This window comes from Mastigoproctus giganteus, chromosome 8 (genome assembly GCF_048544385.1).
Source record: "Mastigoproctus giganteus isolate SK-2022 chromosome 8, ASM4854438v1, whole genome shotgun sequence".
In the NCBI taxonomy this organism is placed as follows: domain Eukaryota; kingdom Metazoa; phylum Arthropoda; class Arachnida; order Uropygi; family Thelyphonidae; genus Mastigoproctus; species Mastigoproctus giganteus.
The window spans coordinates 163,302,923-163,323,718 of record NC_143582.1 but is presented as its reverse complement, the minus strand read 5'-3'; the positions used below and the strand labels follow the sequence as shown (position 1 = coordinate 163,323,718).

Genomic DNA, 20,796 nt, shown 5'->3' with positions numbered 1-20,796 from the left:
ATGGCCACTGAGTTTCCTCGAATAGGTAATAATAATCTTCTCTACTGAGGAAGCGTTGCCTATTCGAGGAATATATGAGCTTTGAGTGTGAGTTGAAGGAGCAACTGTCCCTTTCTTCCTTCTACGGCATTTCCTTCCTCTACCTCTCCTACTATCACCTTCCTACATCTTTATCTCTTTTCTAAGTCTAATAGGGATAGTGTGAGGATGACCGAGAACTTTATCCCATACCATATTTCAAAACGGTGCCGTCTAGGTGGTGGCACCTATCTGAGAATAAGTAACATTAGTCTTCTCCTTAGGTGAAGCGTTACTTATTCGAAGTAGTGCAATATCATGCCAACTCGTTGTGAAGGTATTCACAATATGAGATATAAATTAAAACGATGCCCCCTTATAAATACTCTGTTTATTCAGAAATGGCTGTGTATTAATGATGCTATTTCACTTAATATATACATAGTCTAAATTTTCTCGCAGCTTGAGGCTTTAGCCCTAAACGCATCTTTGTCTAAATAATATACAATGGCGTAATATAGTCTAAGTCGCTGACGCGCCAAAAATGCCACAGTAACGACAACTTACTTCTATAAAACTGATTTCTCAACAGCTGATATTTTATTTTATTTCATTGTGGAGGTTTTTTCCCCTCTATCTGCGAAATGGTTTCTTTTGAAATAATTAAAATAATCTTTAATATACAATGACTGTAAATTGTAAACCTATCATTATAGGATTGGTCAAGATATTATGATTGAATGACCTGGCTTGTATAATTTTAAATTATATTTATAGCTGGAATCCTTAAGGATGATGTCAAAGTTCGTACGACAATCGCGAATGTACTGTTTTAGTAACTGTTATGACAATAATTACCCAGAAAATTCTGGACCTTTTTCAAAAGACAGGCAATCAACTTTTAGTTTAATGTGAGGAAAAGTCATTGACTCTATAATATCAGTGCTCTTAAAATGCTAAAACGTAATAGTTTAAAATAATAAACTTATCAATTCGTAAAAAATAATTGACTATCATTCATTTTAACACAGAAAATTCATTTCTACATTTAAACAAATACACCAACTGGCGCAAATATCTTTTTAAACACGGGAGCTCTTTACATACGTTTTGTATTGGCAAAAAGGTAACCACAAAGTAATACGCTGACTGGCAATTCTGTTAGAATAAGCAGATCTCAAAGGAAGTCATCGCTCATTTCTTTGATCATGATCATTCAACATCATGTATTGCTTCATATTTCTTCAATGAGGTAATCGGGGTCGAATATCTCGGTTCAGACACTACGATAATCTTACAGTAATTTACTACATGATGTCACTTTCTCTCTATTATGGGTATAGGGATCACACGAAGAGGCTGAATTTCAGGGACTTGTCGATGAACTAGGGAACTAAAATGTGGAGAAGGGAGGTGTCATGCAACGAGACAAGATGGATTATAAGTGTCAAATGTATGGTGTTTATGTGTGTGGAAACTCTAAGATTTTTTTAGTACAGTAACCCATAGGGCGGATGGACGAATATAATGAAAATGTTATCAGATAAAACACCGAATATAGATTAGACCTGTACTGAAAAGTTGCCTTCTGAAGATAAGAAAACGAAGGATATTTTTATTTGTCTCAGTTGCCCGGTCAACGTTATAACTTATATTTTTTCCACTTATGCCATAACGCATTAACTATACCAGCAATCGCTAAAAAGCTTTATTCCTAGTACTTTCAATATCTTCAGTATAGTGCAGAAGTTGTAAAAATATCAGTAATTGTATATAAGGACAGAAATAAAATTTTAATGTTCATATCAGTAAGAAAAACAATGTAATTTTAAATATTCCATATGATAATACATTCATAAACATCAATACAATTCTTAAATGTAGAAAATAAATATTTGACATGATCTACAATTACAGCAATTTAGACTGAACTGAAGATGAAAAATTAACTTGGAACTCAGTAAAGAATGATTTTCTAAATTATTTTAACAAGGAAAAGATATCTGTGAATGAGTTCATTCTCAAGAGGAAGTTTCAATGAAAAATAGGCGTCGTAATCTCCGTAGCCGGGTGGTCATGCGCGAGGGTACAAAAAATACACGCACTTTGAGTGACCGCAGTTCGAGCCCGCGTGACTAATAAATATGGTGCTGTTTCTTGTATTCCCTCTGTCTTGTGAAACCTTTTGATCGTCCCGGAGTATAAATCGAAAATTTATTTTATGACAAATAGCTACATAGTTCCCAACTATTAAGGCTTGAGAAGTATAGAAAACTCAGAAAAATCATAAAAGGTAAATCTGACTTGAAGAGTTTTTATGAAACCACCAAACACGAAACGTGTTAGAGAACTTACAATATTTAGTACTGTGCATGGATTGAAAGTTGAGAAGACAGAAGATATTTCTTGGCATTGAAGATTATAATTTTCGGGCAATACATGTGAAGGAAAGTTGTTCAGAACAGAAGTAGAAGGGATGAGTGAGGAACAAAAAGGTTGGTTCTGTGAGTTTGATGATGGAGGTTGACTGGTTAAAGTAAGTTTTAGAACTGGCCTGGAAAAGAGCGGTGGAATTACTGATGCCAGTTCAGAAGGACAGTGCCTGTGGAAGTATATCTATAGAAAAGGCATGGAGCAGAATCTAAACGTCTATGACACAGAGAGTGGGATTGTAAGAGACAGGTCATTAATTAACTTGACCGCCCTGTTTTCAATAGAGATTAGGAGCCTGAGAGATGTTTGGGGAGGAGGAAACCACCCTAAATGTGAGAACAATATTCCATGGTACTATAGCTAAACAGAAGTACCGAGTTATTTTAAGGATAAATTATTTTGATTTTTTGAAGTATCCCAAAAGGCTTATATAATCAATATCAACAGGTCAACTTGTTGCTTAAAGAAAAGATGGAATATGTGAGGAGACAGAGAGGGTTAAAAAGAAAACGAGAGTGGAAACTCTTTGCAGGAAGCCACTGCTTATACAGTATTTCCACATACTTAGAATTAACCGCTGTAAAATTTTAACAACCAATTTTTATACTCTATCGCGATTCTATTATCGCGTTTGCTATAATAGAAACGGCATTACTTTACAAATAAATAGCACTATACTTCTCCTATGAGAAGTGGCGTTTATTGTAACGCAAGACTAGGGAAATTCATAACGAAAGCATCACTGATCTGAGAGATTGTTTAGTAAAGGATATAAAGCAGGGATTCTTACCTTTTTTTTGTAGTCATCTCCCTTTCAGTTTTGCCCTGTCACCTTACCTTCCTTATTCTAGTTTCAAAATTAATTTGTAAACGCAATTCACAGTCAGAAAATAAAATGTTATAAACACCTTTTGTTGTTTACAGTCACATTATGCTCATTAAACAATTTGAAAAGGAATAGGTAAAACAAATAAAACTTTTAGTGTGCTTTGGGAGGCAGCCTCCTCATTCTTATATTCCTGCATCACCTCCTCGGTTAAGAACTCCTAATATAAAGAGGCTCTTGTAAATTTAAGCAGTAATATTATTTCTTGCTGCACTGATGGAACAGAAAAAGGAGAACGAGAAATATATGATCCCCTAGGCCTTTTTGCCAATATGCAGTTAAGACTTAAGTTTCAAGGTATTTATATTAAGACTATAAACATTACATTTATTTTAGTTAAGAAAGTTCAAGTACTATCTTACTATAAATATTGGCGCATGGTGGGAATGAAAACAAAGAATAACAAAATTGTTTTTATGAATAAAAACTTTCTCGATCTGATAATGTTAAAAGAAAGTCGCCTCTAATTAATTTCAATTAAATTTTTTATTTCGAATTTTAAAACAAAATACCTGCAGTCAGTAGCCAATAAATTCTATTCGAATATGTTATTCACTTGTATAGTGGAGAGTATTAGAATCAAATATACAGCGAAAGACATAATAGATTTTGCTTCTGTGTAATATCGAAGTGACTGTTCAGCAGGAATTAGTTTGTGCATTAGAATAAGAATTCATCAGTTCGAAAATAATGCCTGTTTATTTCTTCTAAACGAATAGTATTTCAATTTGTTTATTTGCATTGATAAATGACCAAACATCCTTGTCCATTTTTAAAGCCAATTTACATTAGCATTGATCATCAGTAGGAAAACTAGCGTTCATAGTAGTAAATATGACCAATACTACGTGGACTCGCGACTCTTTGCCATTTGTAAAGGTCTACATTCAAAATCAGCTGCTGAATGGAGGAACCTCAAAGTCATTTTCACTGGAGCTCACTTAGCCGGTCCTGAGCTATGACGTAGGAGTCTCCCGAAATTTATTCATATTATAATTGATTCTATCACTATGGCCAGTTATAATATATCCTTATGTACAGCGCCGGGAGTACAAAAAGCTTGGATTTGATTCCCGTCGCTGTAGAAATTCTTCCCGTTTGGACGGGAGGAACTGTTACGAACTATTTTCATGCCTTAGCCGGTTAGTAAGTCTCGGAGAAGTATGGCTAGTTTTTTTTTTTTTAATTACCTCTAGTTAAAAACCGTGCTAGAAAAACAGGCACACTGACTCATAGAATATACGATATATAGATATTGGCGCTTCGTGGTCATAGTTGCTCAACGCGAATTCTAAACATTTCAACCTAGTTATAATAACAGACCCCATTTACGGTTATTCTATGGCATATGTTATTACTTGTGCTAATACTGATGAAAAGTTTTCTTTTGAAAAAAAATTTAACGTGGCTGCACACGAAATATCTTAACTACACGAGGTTTCTGAAAATTATACTCTTTTTCTCCATTTCATTTCTTGTGCGCGTTTCTGCATCTGTTGAAAATTAGATTAATAACATTTTATGTAGCCTTACAATTTGAGAAATCAATTCCTTTTCATAAGACTGCGTCTTTTTTATACCTGGGTTTTAAAATAAAGATGTAAATCCCACAATCAGACTGTATTATTTATGTCAAGTTCAGAGTTCTCTCTGCTGGTACTTTGAAAGGGCCTAATTTTTATAGGTTCAGGTCAGCACTAAAACCGCAACATCATACAAATCAGTGGGTAGAACAAGAGGACTTACTCTCTCGGGTACGAGCCACAGTTCCAACAATCTGACAATTGCACATATAAGGGTGCGCACGCAGACACACGCCGAAGAAGGCAGAAAGTAATTTTCCGAAAGCTGTGTAGATACACGTTACATTTCGGTTGGAATAACACCAAATTTTCCTTAGCTCATGATAGTCAATCACAGAAAGCTTTTCTACAGGATACTTGCAACAGTAAACGATGAGGGATTTACATCGCAGAAAAATAAATTCATTCAAGGTTTTGCTTATGGTTAATTCCTTCTTCTTGGAAAAAAAAAAAGATTCCGGCAAATCATTTGAAAGAGAGAATCATGTGAGCATCAAGAGTTTTTGTTTATGTTAAGCAGCAAGGATTTTATAATTATTTTCTAACAGTCGTACTGTGTTGTTACAGAGATCAAGTACTTTCAGAGAATGTGGAATTTTACCTCAGAAATAATCTTATGTTCTAATTGTTAATGGTATGTTTAAGCAAAAACTGAGCGGGTCGATTTTTATCATTATAATATCAAACAGAAGAGCTAACAAACTCTATAACATATAACCTGATATTTCATTACTTTAAATAATGATAAACAGAGATCCTTTGTTTATTAGCATCAGTTTTCATTTAATAAGTACAGTAAACTCTTTAAAATCCGGATTATGATAACAGTTTTAGAGGAACATATTTCAATAAATATTAAACACAAACAACTAAACATACGAGGTGCGGCAATAAAGTTCCCAGACTGGTGCCGTTGTGGGCATGTTCGATGAGTTTGAAAATAAACGGAAATGGTATATTGTACTTCAAACTTACTGCAACATATGGTGGTACAAAAATTTTCTAGTAGGCTGACAGGTTGCAAGTAATAACCAGTTTCGTTAGTAGCGCTAACGTTCAGTAGTTACAATTTTGAATGGAGTAACGAATGAATATCAATATCAAAATTTTGCTTTAAACTGGGAAAAGCTGCAACAGAACCGTATGAAAGGTTAAAAACTGTTCATGGCAATGAAACATTAAGTCGTACCAGTGTCTTTGAATGGTACAAGCGGTCCAAAGACCGTCATTCTCTCAAAATGAGGACAGAGTTGCAAAAGTTTAGGAAATTGTGACAAGGGATTGGCGTTGATTGACGTTGAACTGTTATGACATATTTAAATTCAGCGTACCACAACACACACTGCGCTTTCTGTTGCACGGCCATCTTATTGACACTGACTGAGGCGGTGCGCGTAGGAGTCATTCTGCGCACACTCGCGGCGCAGCCAAGGTCATTGTTGAGATGTCAAATAAAACTTATTGAGTTACGCTGTTTGCTGCTACGATCACAGCAATCGATCAAATATTTCCGAAGATAATTAAAAGGGAAATCACGGACATTTTTTTCGATGACACTGTATATTGTGAATTGTTGTGTTCTGGAGTTGAAAACTCCATGCTACCTTCGCCTGAGACCGAATAACTCAGCCACTTTTTTTGTGAAAAAAGAAAAAAAAAGGCTCATAAAAATTCCTCCCTCATCGACGGGACTCGAACTCAAGGTCTCTTCCATCCGGTGTGGGGAGAACGGCAATCCTATCAACTGTGTTACTCCGAGGATATGCCCGCTGAAAGACATTTCTAACGAAATACGGCATTGTACAGATCAACCATCCATTTTACTCTCCCGATCTAGCACCATCTGACTTCTTCCCAAGGTAATAACTGCCTTCGAAGGAAAGATTTCAGCATGTTGAGGACAAAGAAACACGTAACCGCCGAACTGAATATCATCTCAGAGCTTTCGCTAACTCTTTCAGAAATTTTAGAATGGTGTAATAAGTGCATTTAATCAGGTGGTGATTACTTTGAATAAAAATAAAACCATTTTTCAGCTTCTTCACTTTGTATTCTTTTTATTGCACCAGTCCGGGAGATGCACACCTCGTATTTACTGTAAACTTCTATAATGACAACGCTATCTTGCCTTTCATCTGTTTTTACGGAGTTAAATTTAAACTGCATATCAAATGCGCAATGGTCGCAATCTTGGAACAAAACAAACTCTCCTATCTAACGTATTGCTTTAGTATATTACAACTTTGAAAGATTTAGCATCGAACGATTTCTATACAACTGTTTTGTCTGAGTGTTGTCAGTAGAGACCACTTGCTATTTAATGAGGAACATGAGCCTGTTCTTGAAACAGGCTGTCATAACAGTCTCGTCACAAACAAGTGGGCAGGTAATCTTTTTTGCGAGGCCATCTGTTTGAAAGTAGTGCAATACCAGAGAAACTCCTTATAAAGGCAAGGTTGTTCTGCTGTGAGAATTAAGACCATTGCATTATGTATGCATTTCAAACAGAATAAAGGAAATGTGTCGGATTTTCCAGAGTTTACTCTATAATCCAAACGTTTTTTAAAAGGAATGATCATAGTTTAAAATCAAACATAGTTTAAAAGGAATGATCCATGGTTTCAAATCTCATTCTGATAGCAAAAATTTATTCCGTATTTTTATGAATACCTAGAAAGTCCAAAAGAAAAAAGAAAGATGGAGAAAAACTCTTGTTGAAATAAATATTGTCGACCGTTGTGTAAATCGTATCACTTCTACACGAAACAAACGACTGACTTCTGGGTCAGAATTTACAGCAACTTAATAATTTAAAACAAATAAATCATATCACAAAAACGCTTAAAGTAGGATGTGAAAGTAAATTCTGCCTTTCCAGAACATGCCCTATCCCCCCCCCCCAAAAAAAAAATCCCTGAGTCGGTCGTGAGTACATTTAAAAGTGCAGTAGTAGTTGGAAATGAAATATTTATCAGATAATGATGGCATATTTACCTGAAGAAGGAGATAAAATTAGATTAACTTTCAACGTATCCTCTACAGCTTTCCCGGGCCAGAAATGAATATCAAAAGAAGTATACCGAAACCAATGCCAGCAGAGCTACTTTTTACTTAACACATTTGTACATATTGAATTCTGACTACAACTTCGCAAAATCGGAAAGTATCCACGTTACCGAGATACGCAGATCTGCTGACACTAAATGGTAGAGCTGGGTAAGGACTAAAGCAACACAGTGAAGTGGCAGTGTTTCTTGTTTGTGAAGTGTGTTCATAGGCTGGTTTGTCTGTTTATCGGATGTACAAAACCTTGGAAATATCAAAGTGGGAGAGGTCTCCACCCGAGACAAAGTTCCATTAAAATATATCTAAGCTTGTTTCCTCCATTGATTGAACTCGGTTCAATTGCATTATTTTTTGAAATTAATTATGCACCCCACTAAACAATACAGCACGTTAAAGATAAGACTGTTCTTCACAACTATAATTAATACTGCAGTGAAACTCGCAAGATATTGAGCGGTTCGATATTTCTGATAGTTAGTTGAAAGGAAAAAATATCAAAGTGATATTTGAAATGAGTTATCAAAGTTGTGATAATTCATCGTTTTCATGATACAGGGGTTAGGCTATATTTATGCGTTACACCGTAATGCAATTTTTTGCACCCCATGTTTGAGAATAAAAATTTGGGAAAAAATAGTAATTTTTCATTTAATCATTCCCGAGTTCACTTATTCCCATATGTTTTCTTATTCATCGTCGCGCATTTGAACGAGCGTGCTGCTAAGCTCTTTAATAGGATTGAGAAGATACAAAACTTGTTGTTTGGGAGTATTTTTCAAAGAGACTACTTGGATCATAGTGCATGAAGAGTAGAAACTGTAATACGAGACGGTTTCTTGTAGAAATCGTAATAAAACTAGCAGCTATATAATTTCGGTGATGACTGGTTGCTCCACACCGCTTGGTAGTCAAGTTGGATTGTCTTAGATTGTAAATTGCACCGTATATTTTCTAAGATATTTTTCTGGATAAAAGCACATTCAACCCTTGCCTATGACCGACATACACGGCAGCGGTGTGAAGAAAAAACAAAAGTTCCTCCCATCCAAACGTATTCCTTAACTTCAGTTGACAACGCAAAGCGAATCTTGGCTTTTTCTGCATGGTTTAAGACAGAAATCCTCGACGCTATCCACTTCACTATCTGCGTAGATAGTGAAGGAGGGGCGGTGGGGAGGCGGTTAAGATAGATACTGGCAACGAAAAAAAATTATTCAGTATCATTTGGTATATCGAATGGACAAGTTTCTTTACATAATGAGTTTAAAGACTTATTACATAATATACAAACACAACTAAATAAACCAGATTGAATGTATACATAATTATGTAATAAATATTATTGGAAATCCGCAGTTCAGTAAACAGAATGAACGGAGATTTATTACGTGAAAAGAAAAATCATTCCTTAAGTTTATACATTCATAAATGAAAGAATTATTTTCGCCGTAAGAAGTGGGCAAACGAAATTAACTACGTACGGTAGATGCGTAATTATAAAGAGCGAATGTATCAATATTCACCGTGAGGAATTAGAATTCGGTAAAATACAAGGAAAATTCTAAAGAATTTCATAAAGCTCTTCTACTTTAATTATCGTGCTTCTTGAAGCAGTTTCTTTGGTTATGCAGGTAACAATTTCAGTATCGCTGTGGTCAAATGTATTATGCTCAAAAGGCTCAGATCTGCATCATGATTTCTCCAGAGATTTTAAAACATTCTGACATTCGAATATAATCAGCAAGTTCTGTTCACTTGATAGCTCCGCAGTGTTTTTTCTTGGTTTTCCTTTTCTCCTGTCACCGAGCATGAACGAATTACGCTATCTTCCCAGTCTTCCAGCACAACCCGCAGTGTAGGCCTACTCTCCTTTTTTTAGGTTACCGCTGGAGAATACTGTTTATTCTTTTGTCAATGAAGCTGCACATGAAACAAGCTAACGCGTGCAGTGTGCCATGTGGTACGGCTAAGGAATCACAATTAAAGAATCAAGAAAGTATCGCATCCAGTGTTCCTAAAAGTCAGATTTTTATCTGTACTCAATAATCCACGTCGACTCTTGTTAGGTAAACAACGTTCCGGTCCTAACACTTTTTGATTTCTTGAAAATTTCAATATTTTATCCATATACATTTAAGAAATGCAAAAGACCGCCTTTTAAAGAGGATTGCCATTCTGATAAAGTCGCTGCTTATCTTTTGCGGTATAAGTAGTTTGTTCATCGATAGATTGTTGCTGGTGGCTTTGGGGTCTTTCTTTTCTTTGCAGTTTATACGACTCCGAAATACAGCATGTGTGAAGTCCCTTCGAGGCTTGTTCCTATCGTGATTCTTCTTTTATATTCTTCTCCACCGGAAGATATACGGCAGAGACTTTCTAAACGCTCATTTTTTTTCGAAGTTACTGCAGGGAAATATTGCATTACTGGTTTAAGTTGCTATTTTTTTTCAATCCAGAAGCAACCTTCGGTCATTTTCTTTATTTAATATTCGAAGTTGCAAATTATAATTAAGAGAAAACTTGTTTTCCTAGTGCAGATAACTGTCTCATAAAAGGAAGGATATTTCCATTCAGGAGTCCAAATGGAAATTTTTACGAAACGGAACGTCGGTTAATAAAATATCTTATTTTTAAAAATCAAATATATATATATATATGACAATACCGATGCGTGTGAGCAAGCAGGAAAGCGTTCCAGTTCATTCCGCTTCCTTTTGAAAACTTACTACAATTTCAATGAAAATATCGCGATAAACAAAAAATCAACATGGCTGATCTCTCTCTGCTTCTACTGTATTGACAGAGACAGTTCATAATTTGGCATAACTGCTGGCAGGGATAAAATGAAACCGCTTTCAGTTTTTTGGACCTGACAAGCGACTTCAATTGTTTTTCTTTGGAATAATGTATACATTACAGCGATAGATGAATTTATCTGTATGCAGAAATATTAGGGAAAATAAGAATCAACATTAGTGTACAATAATAATATTTAACTATTTACAGCTTTGAACAAAATATAATGAATATGGCTTGGTTAGATTAAATTAACATAATATGCAACTAGTATAATTTTTTAAAAAAACTATTTTAGCACATAAAGAGTCAGCTTTCGAAAGAAATTTTTCGAGAGCAAAAATATCAATCCTGTGAAGATCAGTTTCATACATTGAAATATTGGACTCGTAAATGAATAGTTCATTCTAACAAGAGGAAGGAGAACATGTATAGAAAGTGGGAATTTTTACGAGGCACATGCTGAGGAATAAGAGTTAGAAGAGGCAATAAAATTGTGACTAAATTATAAATAAAACTCTCCAAACAAAACTGAAGATTACATCGTAAATCAGAGGAATTAATTCGTTTTAACCTGTTCCAACAAAGCATTGTAATCTCCGCGATGGAACTCGATGTGTTTCTTGAAACAAAAGAAAGGAATAAATTTTATATGAATATGTTAGAGTAGGTCTGAAAGATATTTCTGGGATGAAGACCAAATAAAGCCAACGACAGGTAAAATTAGTTGCTTGAAAAGGATCAAGAGTTCAGATGAAACACCACTGAACTGTTACTTGATCTGAAATTAGAAACATATGGAACAGATCAATAACAACATGACGGAAGATTTAACACAGGTCACATGAGATAACACTATGCTTTTATAATTTTCATCAACAGCATCAACCAACATCAGGTCAGTCACACTGTTTATGAATGAATACCAACTGCACACTTATAAAATACTATGATCGCTATATGTTTAAAAGTGACCGCCAGCTGAACCATGTACATTGTTATTAGCAAAACAACACAAACATTTAAAAGGAAAAATAAACCAAATCTACTTTCCTATACACTGTATTCCTTGCAAGAGGATTCGCACAAGAAATATACTTGAAATTTGCATTCAAAATACCTTTTGATGATCTCCACATATCTAAAATATTACAAAGAACTTATAATTCACTGAAATAAACCGAAACCAGTTCACTCAAAAGCGAACAGCAGACTTTACGAAAGCACAAGTAACATTGGGTCCTCCAGATGAACGTTGGTACAGGAAAGTAGCGCGATGTTTTGCAGATAAGATTTGGCAGGGCAAAATAAAGGTCTCAGAAAAATCGTATGCAACCTCGAGATTGCACCATCAGATGCAAGATGGCAGGACTACTGTAAACATGATCAAAATTTACAAGAGTGGAGCGTGATCCCAATTCTTAATGTTAAAAATACCAGAACGTGGAAACTGTCGCCAACTGGTGAATGTGCACGGACCAAAAGTATCCGCCTGAGAGGTTCTAGGCCACCATCAGCCATACATTTCTGATCTCACACCAAAATGGAACATCTAGCTTGACCAAAATAACGGTTGCCTAGATGAAGCCAGCTGCAAGCTGGCTTCATCTAGGCCTATCAGTATAATTCGTTATTAAAAAACTAGATAAACCAGATTGAAATGATGTTTATATTTACTGACCATAATCAAGTATTGACTCACATAACAAACCAAATTTCTCGCACTGACTACAAACTAGCGTTTCCAAGCCATGTTTTCGGGCTGACTGTGGTCATAGGATAACGTACATGACCCATGACAAGATTGAGACCTACAATAAAATGTAAACTCCTCTGACGGCAATTGCCAAACCGAGTATAAACGGCTGTTTCTTCGCTTACTGTATAACAAGGACATGCTTTTTTTTTATTATTTCAAAGCTTCCTTTGCCCACATAGTGGTAGCCTAAAACCATGAATATATTAAGTGAGAATTTAAACTGGTACACAAATATTTCACTGTCATGAAGGCTCACAATAGCCTTAGATGCTGATGCGCCATAAAATTCCTAATAACCAACCAACTGTCATGAATTTAAAAACATCGAACCAAGACACGTTCTGAAGGCACATCCAGAGGCGAATGATATGATTCAGTGAATTACTGGTAATGTGAAGCAAAAATACTTTATCTGAAATTAAAAAGACCCGTCTCAGAGGGAGCAGCCTTTCTTAAACTGTCATAAAGAGGTGGGCACGAATAACAGTTTATCCAATATTCCCAGTGTCTACGGCTGATTTATTTATAGTAGCCTTTTTTTAAATATAATTTTGATATTCCAAGCATCAAAAATACAAACAGGCCTTCTCAGATTTATTTACGGAGTTACGTTGAGTTTTTGTTCAGACCGTCACGGCTATAAGCAACTTTGTATTTAAAAAAAATCGCCTGTTCATTGTAATGGTATTATAGTCTTGCAATTTGGTGGTTGGAAACGTGCTAATATTCAGATGCGCCTTCTCTGTTTCCATTAATTGGTCTGTACACGCTTTTTGATTTTCTCAAGTATGTAAATGCGAGTTGAAGCAGGGTATGCACATTTACTGACCAAAAAAATTATAAACCTTTATTCAATATTTAGTATGGTCACCTTTTTCCCGAATTACAGCCCGTACACCTCGTGGCATGGACTCCACTAGGTGTCTGATGAAGTCTAGCTCCAGATTCAACTAAGAAGCCTACGAAAGTGTAGTAATCATCTGATACCAAGGAACTTTCGACAACTTACACTTACATACTGTACGTTTAATTATCTTTTGAGACCAACTGGTTTAATTTTTTTGGCTAGCGAGTGTAGAATTCTTATCAACCACGTTGATAAGTTATTATGTAACCACATTAATTTTGTTTTTGATAAGAGAAAAATAGTTCTCTTTTGTCCACGTAATGAGTTGGGCCTGGAGTGTTAAAAAACACAATTTCCTCATGATTATAACTCTTTCTAACAGCCCTGTCCTAGTAATTCAGATTGTAAATCTTCTGAAAATGTGTGAAACCGTGTTTCAGTAAAAAAGGACAATATCTGCTAATATGCGCATATCAGCCCAGATTAGTAGGCGTGTGATATATTTTTGAAACTAGATTATTAAGTGGTTCTTTGTAATAATAAAAAAAGTACATCCTTTATTTTTAGTATTCTCTTGCCATCTGTTGTTCTATGCAAGGGCAGATACGGTAGGAGATAACCGAGGTAATTTCTCTCCTGTCCCTTTAAAATTATTTCAAAATCATGTTTTTGACTGTTATGCTGCTGAATTTTCTATAATACAGAACAATTTAATGCTGTTAACCCGTAGACTAAGAATTCGATCTCCCTTCTTTTTCTGTGCTCTTACACCCTCCACCTTGACCGGAACAGTTTTCAGCAACATTAAAACAGCGTACTTGTAATTAATAACTTATTTTTTTGTTTTAAAAATACATACGTACGTATTTAGTTACAATTATTTTAACTGAATGTATCTTTCTTAACTTCGTACAGGATTATAGTATGTACTAAATTGCATATTTTTTGGATTAAAACATACAACAGAATTTAAAAATTATTGGTTTATACTTTGTATTCCGTACATTTACCTTTACAATCTCGATGTTATCACTTTTCTGCAGAAAGTACTCAATGCGCATGCCTTGGGTTTATTTTAAATAGTAATTGATAATGTAATAAATGAGACTTTCAGATTTATTACATTATCAATTACTATCAAAAATAAATAAATACACACCAAGAAAATTCATGTGAAATCGAAAATCTATTTCCGAGTCAGAAGATTGCGAACTAATACGTGTTTTAAAATCAAATAAGATCGCGCGAATTCATCTCTTTCGTTTTTTTCTTTTAAATGTATATCATTGAGTCACTATTTTTTGTTTATTTGGACACAGTAGTTTTTTACTGATTCTCTTTGGTTTCTTTTAGTAAACTGTAGAAAAGCACTACTGCTATTTCTATATTTAAGAATGCATTAATCATGTAAAATTTGATGGCGCACTAAGGACTAAATTGCCGACGCGCCGAAAATTCCCAAGAACATTAAGAACAAAACTATTGAATCTTTTCAAGAGTAAAAAAAAAAAAAAAATGCGGGCCTTTTGATAAAAGATTCATTATCATTAATGGCATTACAAACTGACCAATGTCCTCAATCTAAACAAGTACTGTTAAGGCGGTCAACTGTAATTATCTTATATATAATTACGAAAATGTTGAAAGTATTTACATTTGCCGTTTTATTGTTGTTCGGAACCCAAACCAAAGCAACAAAACCAAATAGCGCGATGTTATTTTTATGAGAGACTGAAACATTTATGCGATTATTATTTTTGTATTATCAGTAATACGACGTGAAATTGTTTAATAATATTTTTGTAGAAATACAATGATTAATCGTCGACTTTAATAATTTTTGTTTCTTGTTCCTGAAATTATGAAGTTATGGCCGCATTGTAAAGCTAGTCGGACCGCGTTGTAGTCATCGCTGCTTTATATAACAAAATATTTTGTTTAGCCTTACTGAACAAAATTACGAAACATTTTACTGCACTAACCATTACTCAAGAATGGCCAGTTTCCTAACCAGCAATACCTCTGAAGCTTTGTATAATGCTCAATTATCAAGCACCATACGATCGCTTTTCATATAAGTACTTACAGAACTCTGAAATTATATATAAAAACTTTTATATAATTTAAAGTTTTTTTTTTAAAATGAAATAGAATATTTTATCCTAACTGAAGCTAAAACTTGTAGATTAATGTTAAATTCTATGTGCTTGTTTGTTTATATATATCTTTAAAACTGCGAATTGGAAGAACTAGGAAAGCCAATATCCAGATTACAACATCCTATCGATTATATAAATTTGGCCTTATTGCAGTTCAATTCAACGGCATCACTTTCCCCTTTATTTCTACGAAGGGCAATTAAAATGTAAATGAACATCAATTAGGTATAAGATTTAAAGAAGTACAAGGTCTGTTCCCCAATTTATAGGAACAGAATAAACATTAATGCGAAGAGCACGAAGAATGAGGGAGAACTAAGGAATCACACTGCTGTAGTTCTTTCTTGGTTCTTGTGTGAAGTAGAATAGGCAAATCCACGAGAAAGTGCCTCTGCCCATACTGTGTTTTAGGCTAAGTCCGGTGACGAAGCAAAACACTACGGAAACTCCAGCAGCACGACGCAAGCGGCAGAGCAAGTTGTTTGAAAGGCGAAGTATTTATGCGCGTTGTTAGAAAGTTACGACATGCAGTTTGTGACATTAACACGGTTATAATTGTGGGAATTCTTGCCTAATTTAATAAGTAGACGGTTCTGATTTGATTCCAGCGTGCACAAACAGGGAAGAGAATGCGACCGGCCTGCAGGTGGTGTGTTTAAAGCAGAGACAATCAAGTTTAATGCACCAAATGACGGCCTAATTGGTACGAATAGCTCAGGTAGCAAACGGATAGAACAAATGGCAAGGAAGACAAGCACGGACTTTCTCTCATTTTCTTAGAAACGTTTTATGGAAAGGTAGCATAGAAAGCAAACAGTAACTTTCTCTCCGGAATGATTTACATCCATCCCAAGTTATGCTAAGCAAATCTTTACACAAATAACGTCATTTTCTTATCGTAGCCTATTTAGAAACACCCATGAAATATAAAGTATGAATGCAGTTGCACTGAAACTCGAAACTTTAGCAGGAAGATGGATGGATACATTCTTAGAAAGAGTATTGCTGCTTCTAAAGCGAACGATCAATCTAGTGAAATGTAATTTATCTAGCCACTTTGAAACGCTGAAAAGCCACGAAATACTCACAAAAGGTTATCACGATGCGTTCCAGTAATTTCACTTCAATGAACTGAACTGAAGAAATTTGCACAAAGTTGCATATGCAATATTTACATTGAAATACACTGTCAGCAAAAGTCAACAATCTAATCCACACAAAAAATTTAAATCACTAAAGAAATGTGACTACAAGGACTACACGAGAAGTAGTCAACTGAGAAGTCCATTCGTTAAATAAGAAAGTAAATTTACAATAAATGCGGGTACGGAAATGACATTTTAACTAAATCAATTATTATAAAAGCACCATCTCACGGATAATAATTTAAATAATATTATAATTAATTCAAAATTATTAATTAATTAATATTATAATATGACTAGAATTTAATTATTTTTATGAAAACAAAGGGCATTTGGTCATAGGTTACGATTAGTTGCCTATGACCAAAGTTACGATTTTGATAATCATAACGCACAACTTACTGAAGAGAGCATTAATCAAAAAAAAAGAAAAAGGGAGATCGCGAAACACTGATTACAAGAGCATAATAACAAATATATATCTGTGTTTTAAAATGGTCCAACAAACTGTTATATATTCGATGGCCTTTGGCCCTTTTCCATTCCCTGTATGACTCTGCTTAAAACGGCGATATCCTATTAAGTTTAGATTTTTTCTAAATTATTGCAGACTAGTCAGCCTAATATTAAATTTAGAGCTTCGTGTATAAATATCAACAGAACCTATTACTGGATTATTTCCCGACAGTCAAGATTACCCACTCTCTGTTAACTTTAGAAGCTTTAAACGGTTCCATCTTATTATGTAGACGTATTTCTACAAGTTTACAATGTATTAAATTTAGCGGTAGTTTTCGAAAGGCTTACGTTAAAAGCTTTTAAATGACCATGTTTACAATAAAACACTAGTTGATACAGTATCTTATATTATTATGAATAAATAGATCCCATTTAACGGATATCCGCCTGTTATACGAGATTGCGAAACACCATCCATCAGTAAAGTCATTGCACTAACTTGAGTATTTTGTGTACGACAATTTCAGTGAACAAGTAAGTCTCATATAAAAAGGATACAATTCCTTTAGTCTGAAATACAAATGAACAAAAACTCACGCAATTGCCCAAAACATTTCAACATATTGCCATGTCATCCGCAACTCTTTTGGCGGAGTAAAATAAACGCCTTTGTCGCTAAGCTCCGTGCCGCTCCGGCATAGTGCGCTTTCCGCCGGAAAATGACCTTTCAAGAGCGGCAACCGTACGGATTCTCTCTTCGCGTTGGTCAGGCACTAGCTGAAATACGCGGTAATCTTTAAAATAAGCTCGAATGCCAATTATTATTATACTATTCTTCATTTTGTTTCCTTCCTTACAAGATCCTTAAAATGATTTCAGTACAATCAAGCACTCTTTTAAAGATATAAAACCTCGTTTTGACAGATGAAAGTTAGAAGAACGGTTATGAAACTAGGTTAGTGTTTAGGTTAAGTGGAAATTGGAAATTTCTACTTAACCTAAAATACGTAACATGAAATATTTAATTTGCACTTGAAAGCTAGTATGAATAATATGACTGTAATGAAAGTTAAAAATCCAGCACTAGTTGCTTCGCATCAAAATTTCAGAATGACAAGATATAATTTCAGGTTTAACAAAGAAAATGTGTAACAAACTATATATAAAATAAGACAAAATAGTCACTCAATAACATGTAATAGATCATTATCGAATATCATGGCTGCAAGCTGGCTTCATCTGTAGGCCTATCAGTATAATTCGTTATTAATAAACTAGATAAACCAGATTGAAATGATGTTTATATTTACTGACCATAATCAAGTATTGACTCACATAACAAACCAAATTTCTCGCACTGACTACAAACTAGCGTTTCCAAGCCATGATACTCGACATGCGTCTCAAATTAATCAGTTTTAGCAATTTTAAATTTATAAACAATGCAACAATATAATATAACAATAAATCCTTAAATTGAGAATTAGTGAAAAATTATAAGAAAGAATACGCTTCGTAATAGCATATTTATCTTACTGCTGGATCATCATATTATAAAAAAAATTAATAGGAAAAGTTCGCAAATCGCAGTATTTTTGAAAACAGGAAGGTTGTCTTATTTAATGCTCATATTTTTATGCGATGTAGGAATTAACAAAAAATCTATTTTCATTGAAAGAGAAGAAAATGCATTTTGGTTCGTAAAAAAAGAATGGGATCAGTTTACTACGAACGCTACAGATTATCTAAACAAACGTTAAAAAAAAGAACTCGTAGCACTTCTGAATGTATTCTATGACTGCCAAAAGAATGCTTCAATTCAAACTTTACTCATTTTTATTATGATTACTAAGATTGCTATCGCTCTTATTACTGGCTTTAAAAACAATATTAATCCGCTGCCCCGCCCCTGTAAATCTCTCTTACCTGAATGACTTAAGTGTATTCCGCAACACCCATTCGAATAAGTGGAGCGCTTGACGCAAAGAAACTCCGAATTCGCCTACTAAAATGCTCAGTACTAGCTACGAGGAGAGACCTGAACAAACCCTTGACTAGCACTGAGGTATTCCGCCAAACCTCTACCTCTTACCTCTCCGATGGCTGGCGGTATGAAGGAGCGGTCAGAAGTGCTTCAGATTTATGTGCTGCAGTGGGCCTTGATCAAATTTGGGACTTGTGACGGTATCGAGTCGCCTACAGGGCCGTAATTCGGGCTCGTGCCGTTCTCCGGTAACTTGGTTAGCCCGGGCGCACTCGGCCGGAATTGATTCTAAATAAGAAAAATGATGAATATCGGGCAAAGAAATATGAATCGTTAGAGGCGACTGGTAAGCTAAGTAGCGTCACAACTAATCTTGCAGGAGAGGAACAAAAAGTTCGCGGATGAAATCAGGTTAAGATGATATAAATAGACGGCAGCGCGGCAACGAGATTATTCACAATCAACCTTCCGTATTAAATTATTTAATTTTCCTTGAGCGCAGCGCCAGGTCGCCGCCCTAACCCAGTTAGGGCTGGGCAGCAGGGTACAGTGGCAGCACGCGCTGGGTGGACTTACTCTGCAGATTCATGCCAGAGGGGAAGACGGTCTGTGTCTGGGGGTCGTGTCTGGACCGGGGAACCATGCCGCACGAACTTGGTGGGATGATCGCAGTAGGTGGTGCAGAGAAGGAGCGTGCCATAGGTGTGGAATAGCGATATGCTTGGGCTACCTGTCCGCACGATCCAAGGTCGGCATATGAGCAGGGCAGCTGACAGCTGGGAAGGCCAGGGTCCATAGTGGACAGTGAACAGCTACTTTCAAAGGTCGCCTGGTTTAGGTAAGGGTACTCCATAGCTGCGTGCAGTCCTTCCTCCCCCAGCCGAGGGTATCCTGACATAGTCACGGAGAGCTTCTCACTACGGAAAGTGTAAGACGCCCGATTGCGCCGCACGGTTTATAGCGGCAGAGAGCGAGCGAGCATGTCCCCCTCTTGTCTTGCGTCTCCTCCCCCCCTCACTCAGTGCCGGCAGCGGAGAGGGAGGGACCTCACCACCACTACCCTAGACCAGGCTTCGCGCCGCCAAACTTTGGATTGAAATCAACTTGTTGGGGTAGCGTGGCAGCGCGTGACGCCTGTCAATCGGTCCCTTGCGCTCATTCAAAACAGTGACGCTTAATTGAATTATAATTCGCCGAGGTTCGGACTAGCGCTGACGAACATTCTCTCTCTCTCTCTCTCTCTCTCTCTCTCTCTCTCTCTCTCTCTCTCTCTCTCTCTCTGATAGTCGAACGCCCGACAGATCTAGGGATAGAGGACTTGCGCGGGCTGCCAATTAGGAAAATGTTGGGTTTGCTTTCTACTCTTTGTCCTGGAAGGGAAGTTTAGAGAGCAGATGCCACAAGCGAAGAGACATAAACATTCCTATTTAGTTCGCCTCGAGCAGACGCTAATGGAGTGCAGTCAGTTGCATCCGTCTCTGGTTTTACCAGAAACCTCGATTAGCAGTTTATGCCATACAAAAGTTAAACCTTTCCTCTTACATTTATTACAGATTGGCATTGCGTGCGTGTGTGGGTGGGTGGGTGGGTGTGCAAGCCGGAATGAAATTTTCGAATAACTGGATCATTGTAGCTATAATTAGGAGTCAACTTTTGAAAGT

At 35.9% G+C, this 20,796-nt stretch overlaps 1 protein-coding gene across 1 annotated transcript in view; it reads right to left on the bottom strand.

Moving 5' to 3' along the window:
• The window catches only part of LOC150081976 (uncharacterized), a 181,749-nt gene extending 161,704 nt beyond the window's left edge, over window positions 1-20,045 (bottom strand). The window contains exon 1 of the mRNA XM_090380386.1: window positions 19,712-20,045. Within this exon, the coding sequence (XP_090236512.1) occupies window positions 19,712-20,033 (322 nt within the window). The 5' untranslated portion in view covers window positions 20,034-20,045. The remainder of the gene's footprint in view (window positions 1-19,711) is intronic.
• Between the last annotated feature and the right edge of the window lie 751 nt (window positions 20,046-20,796).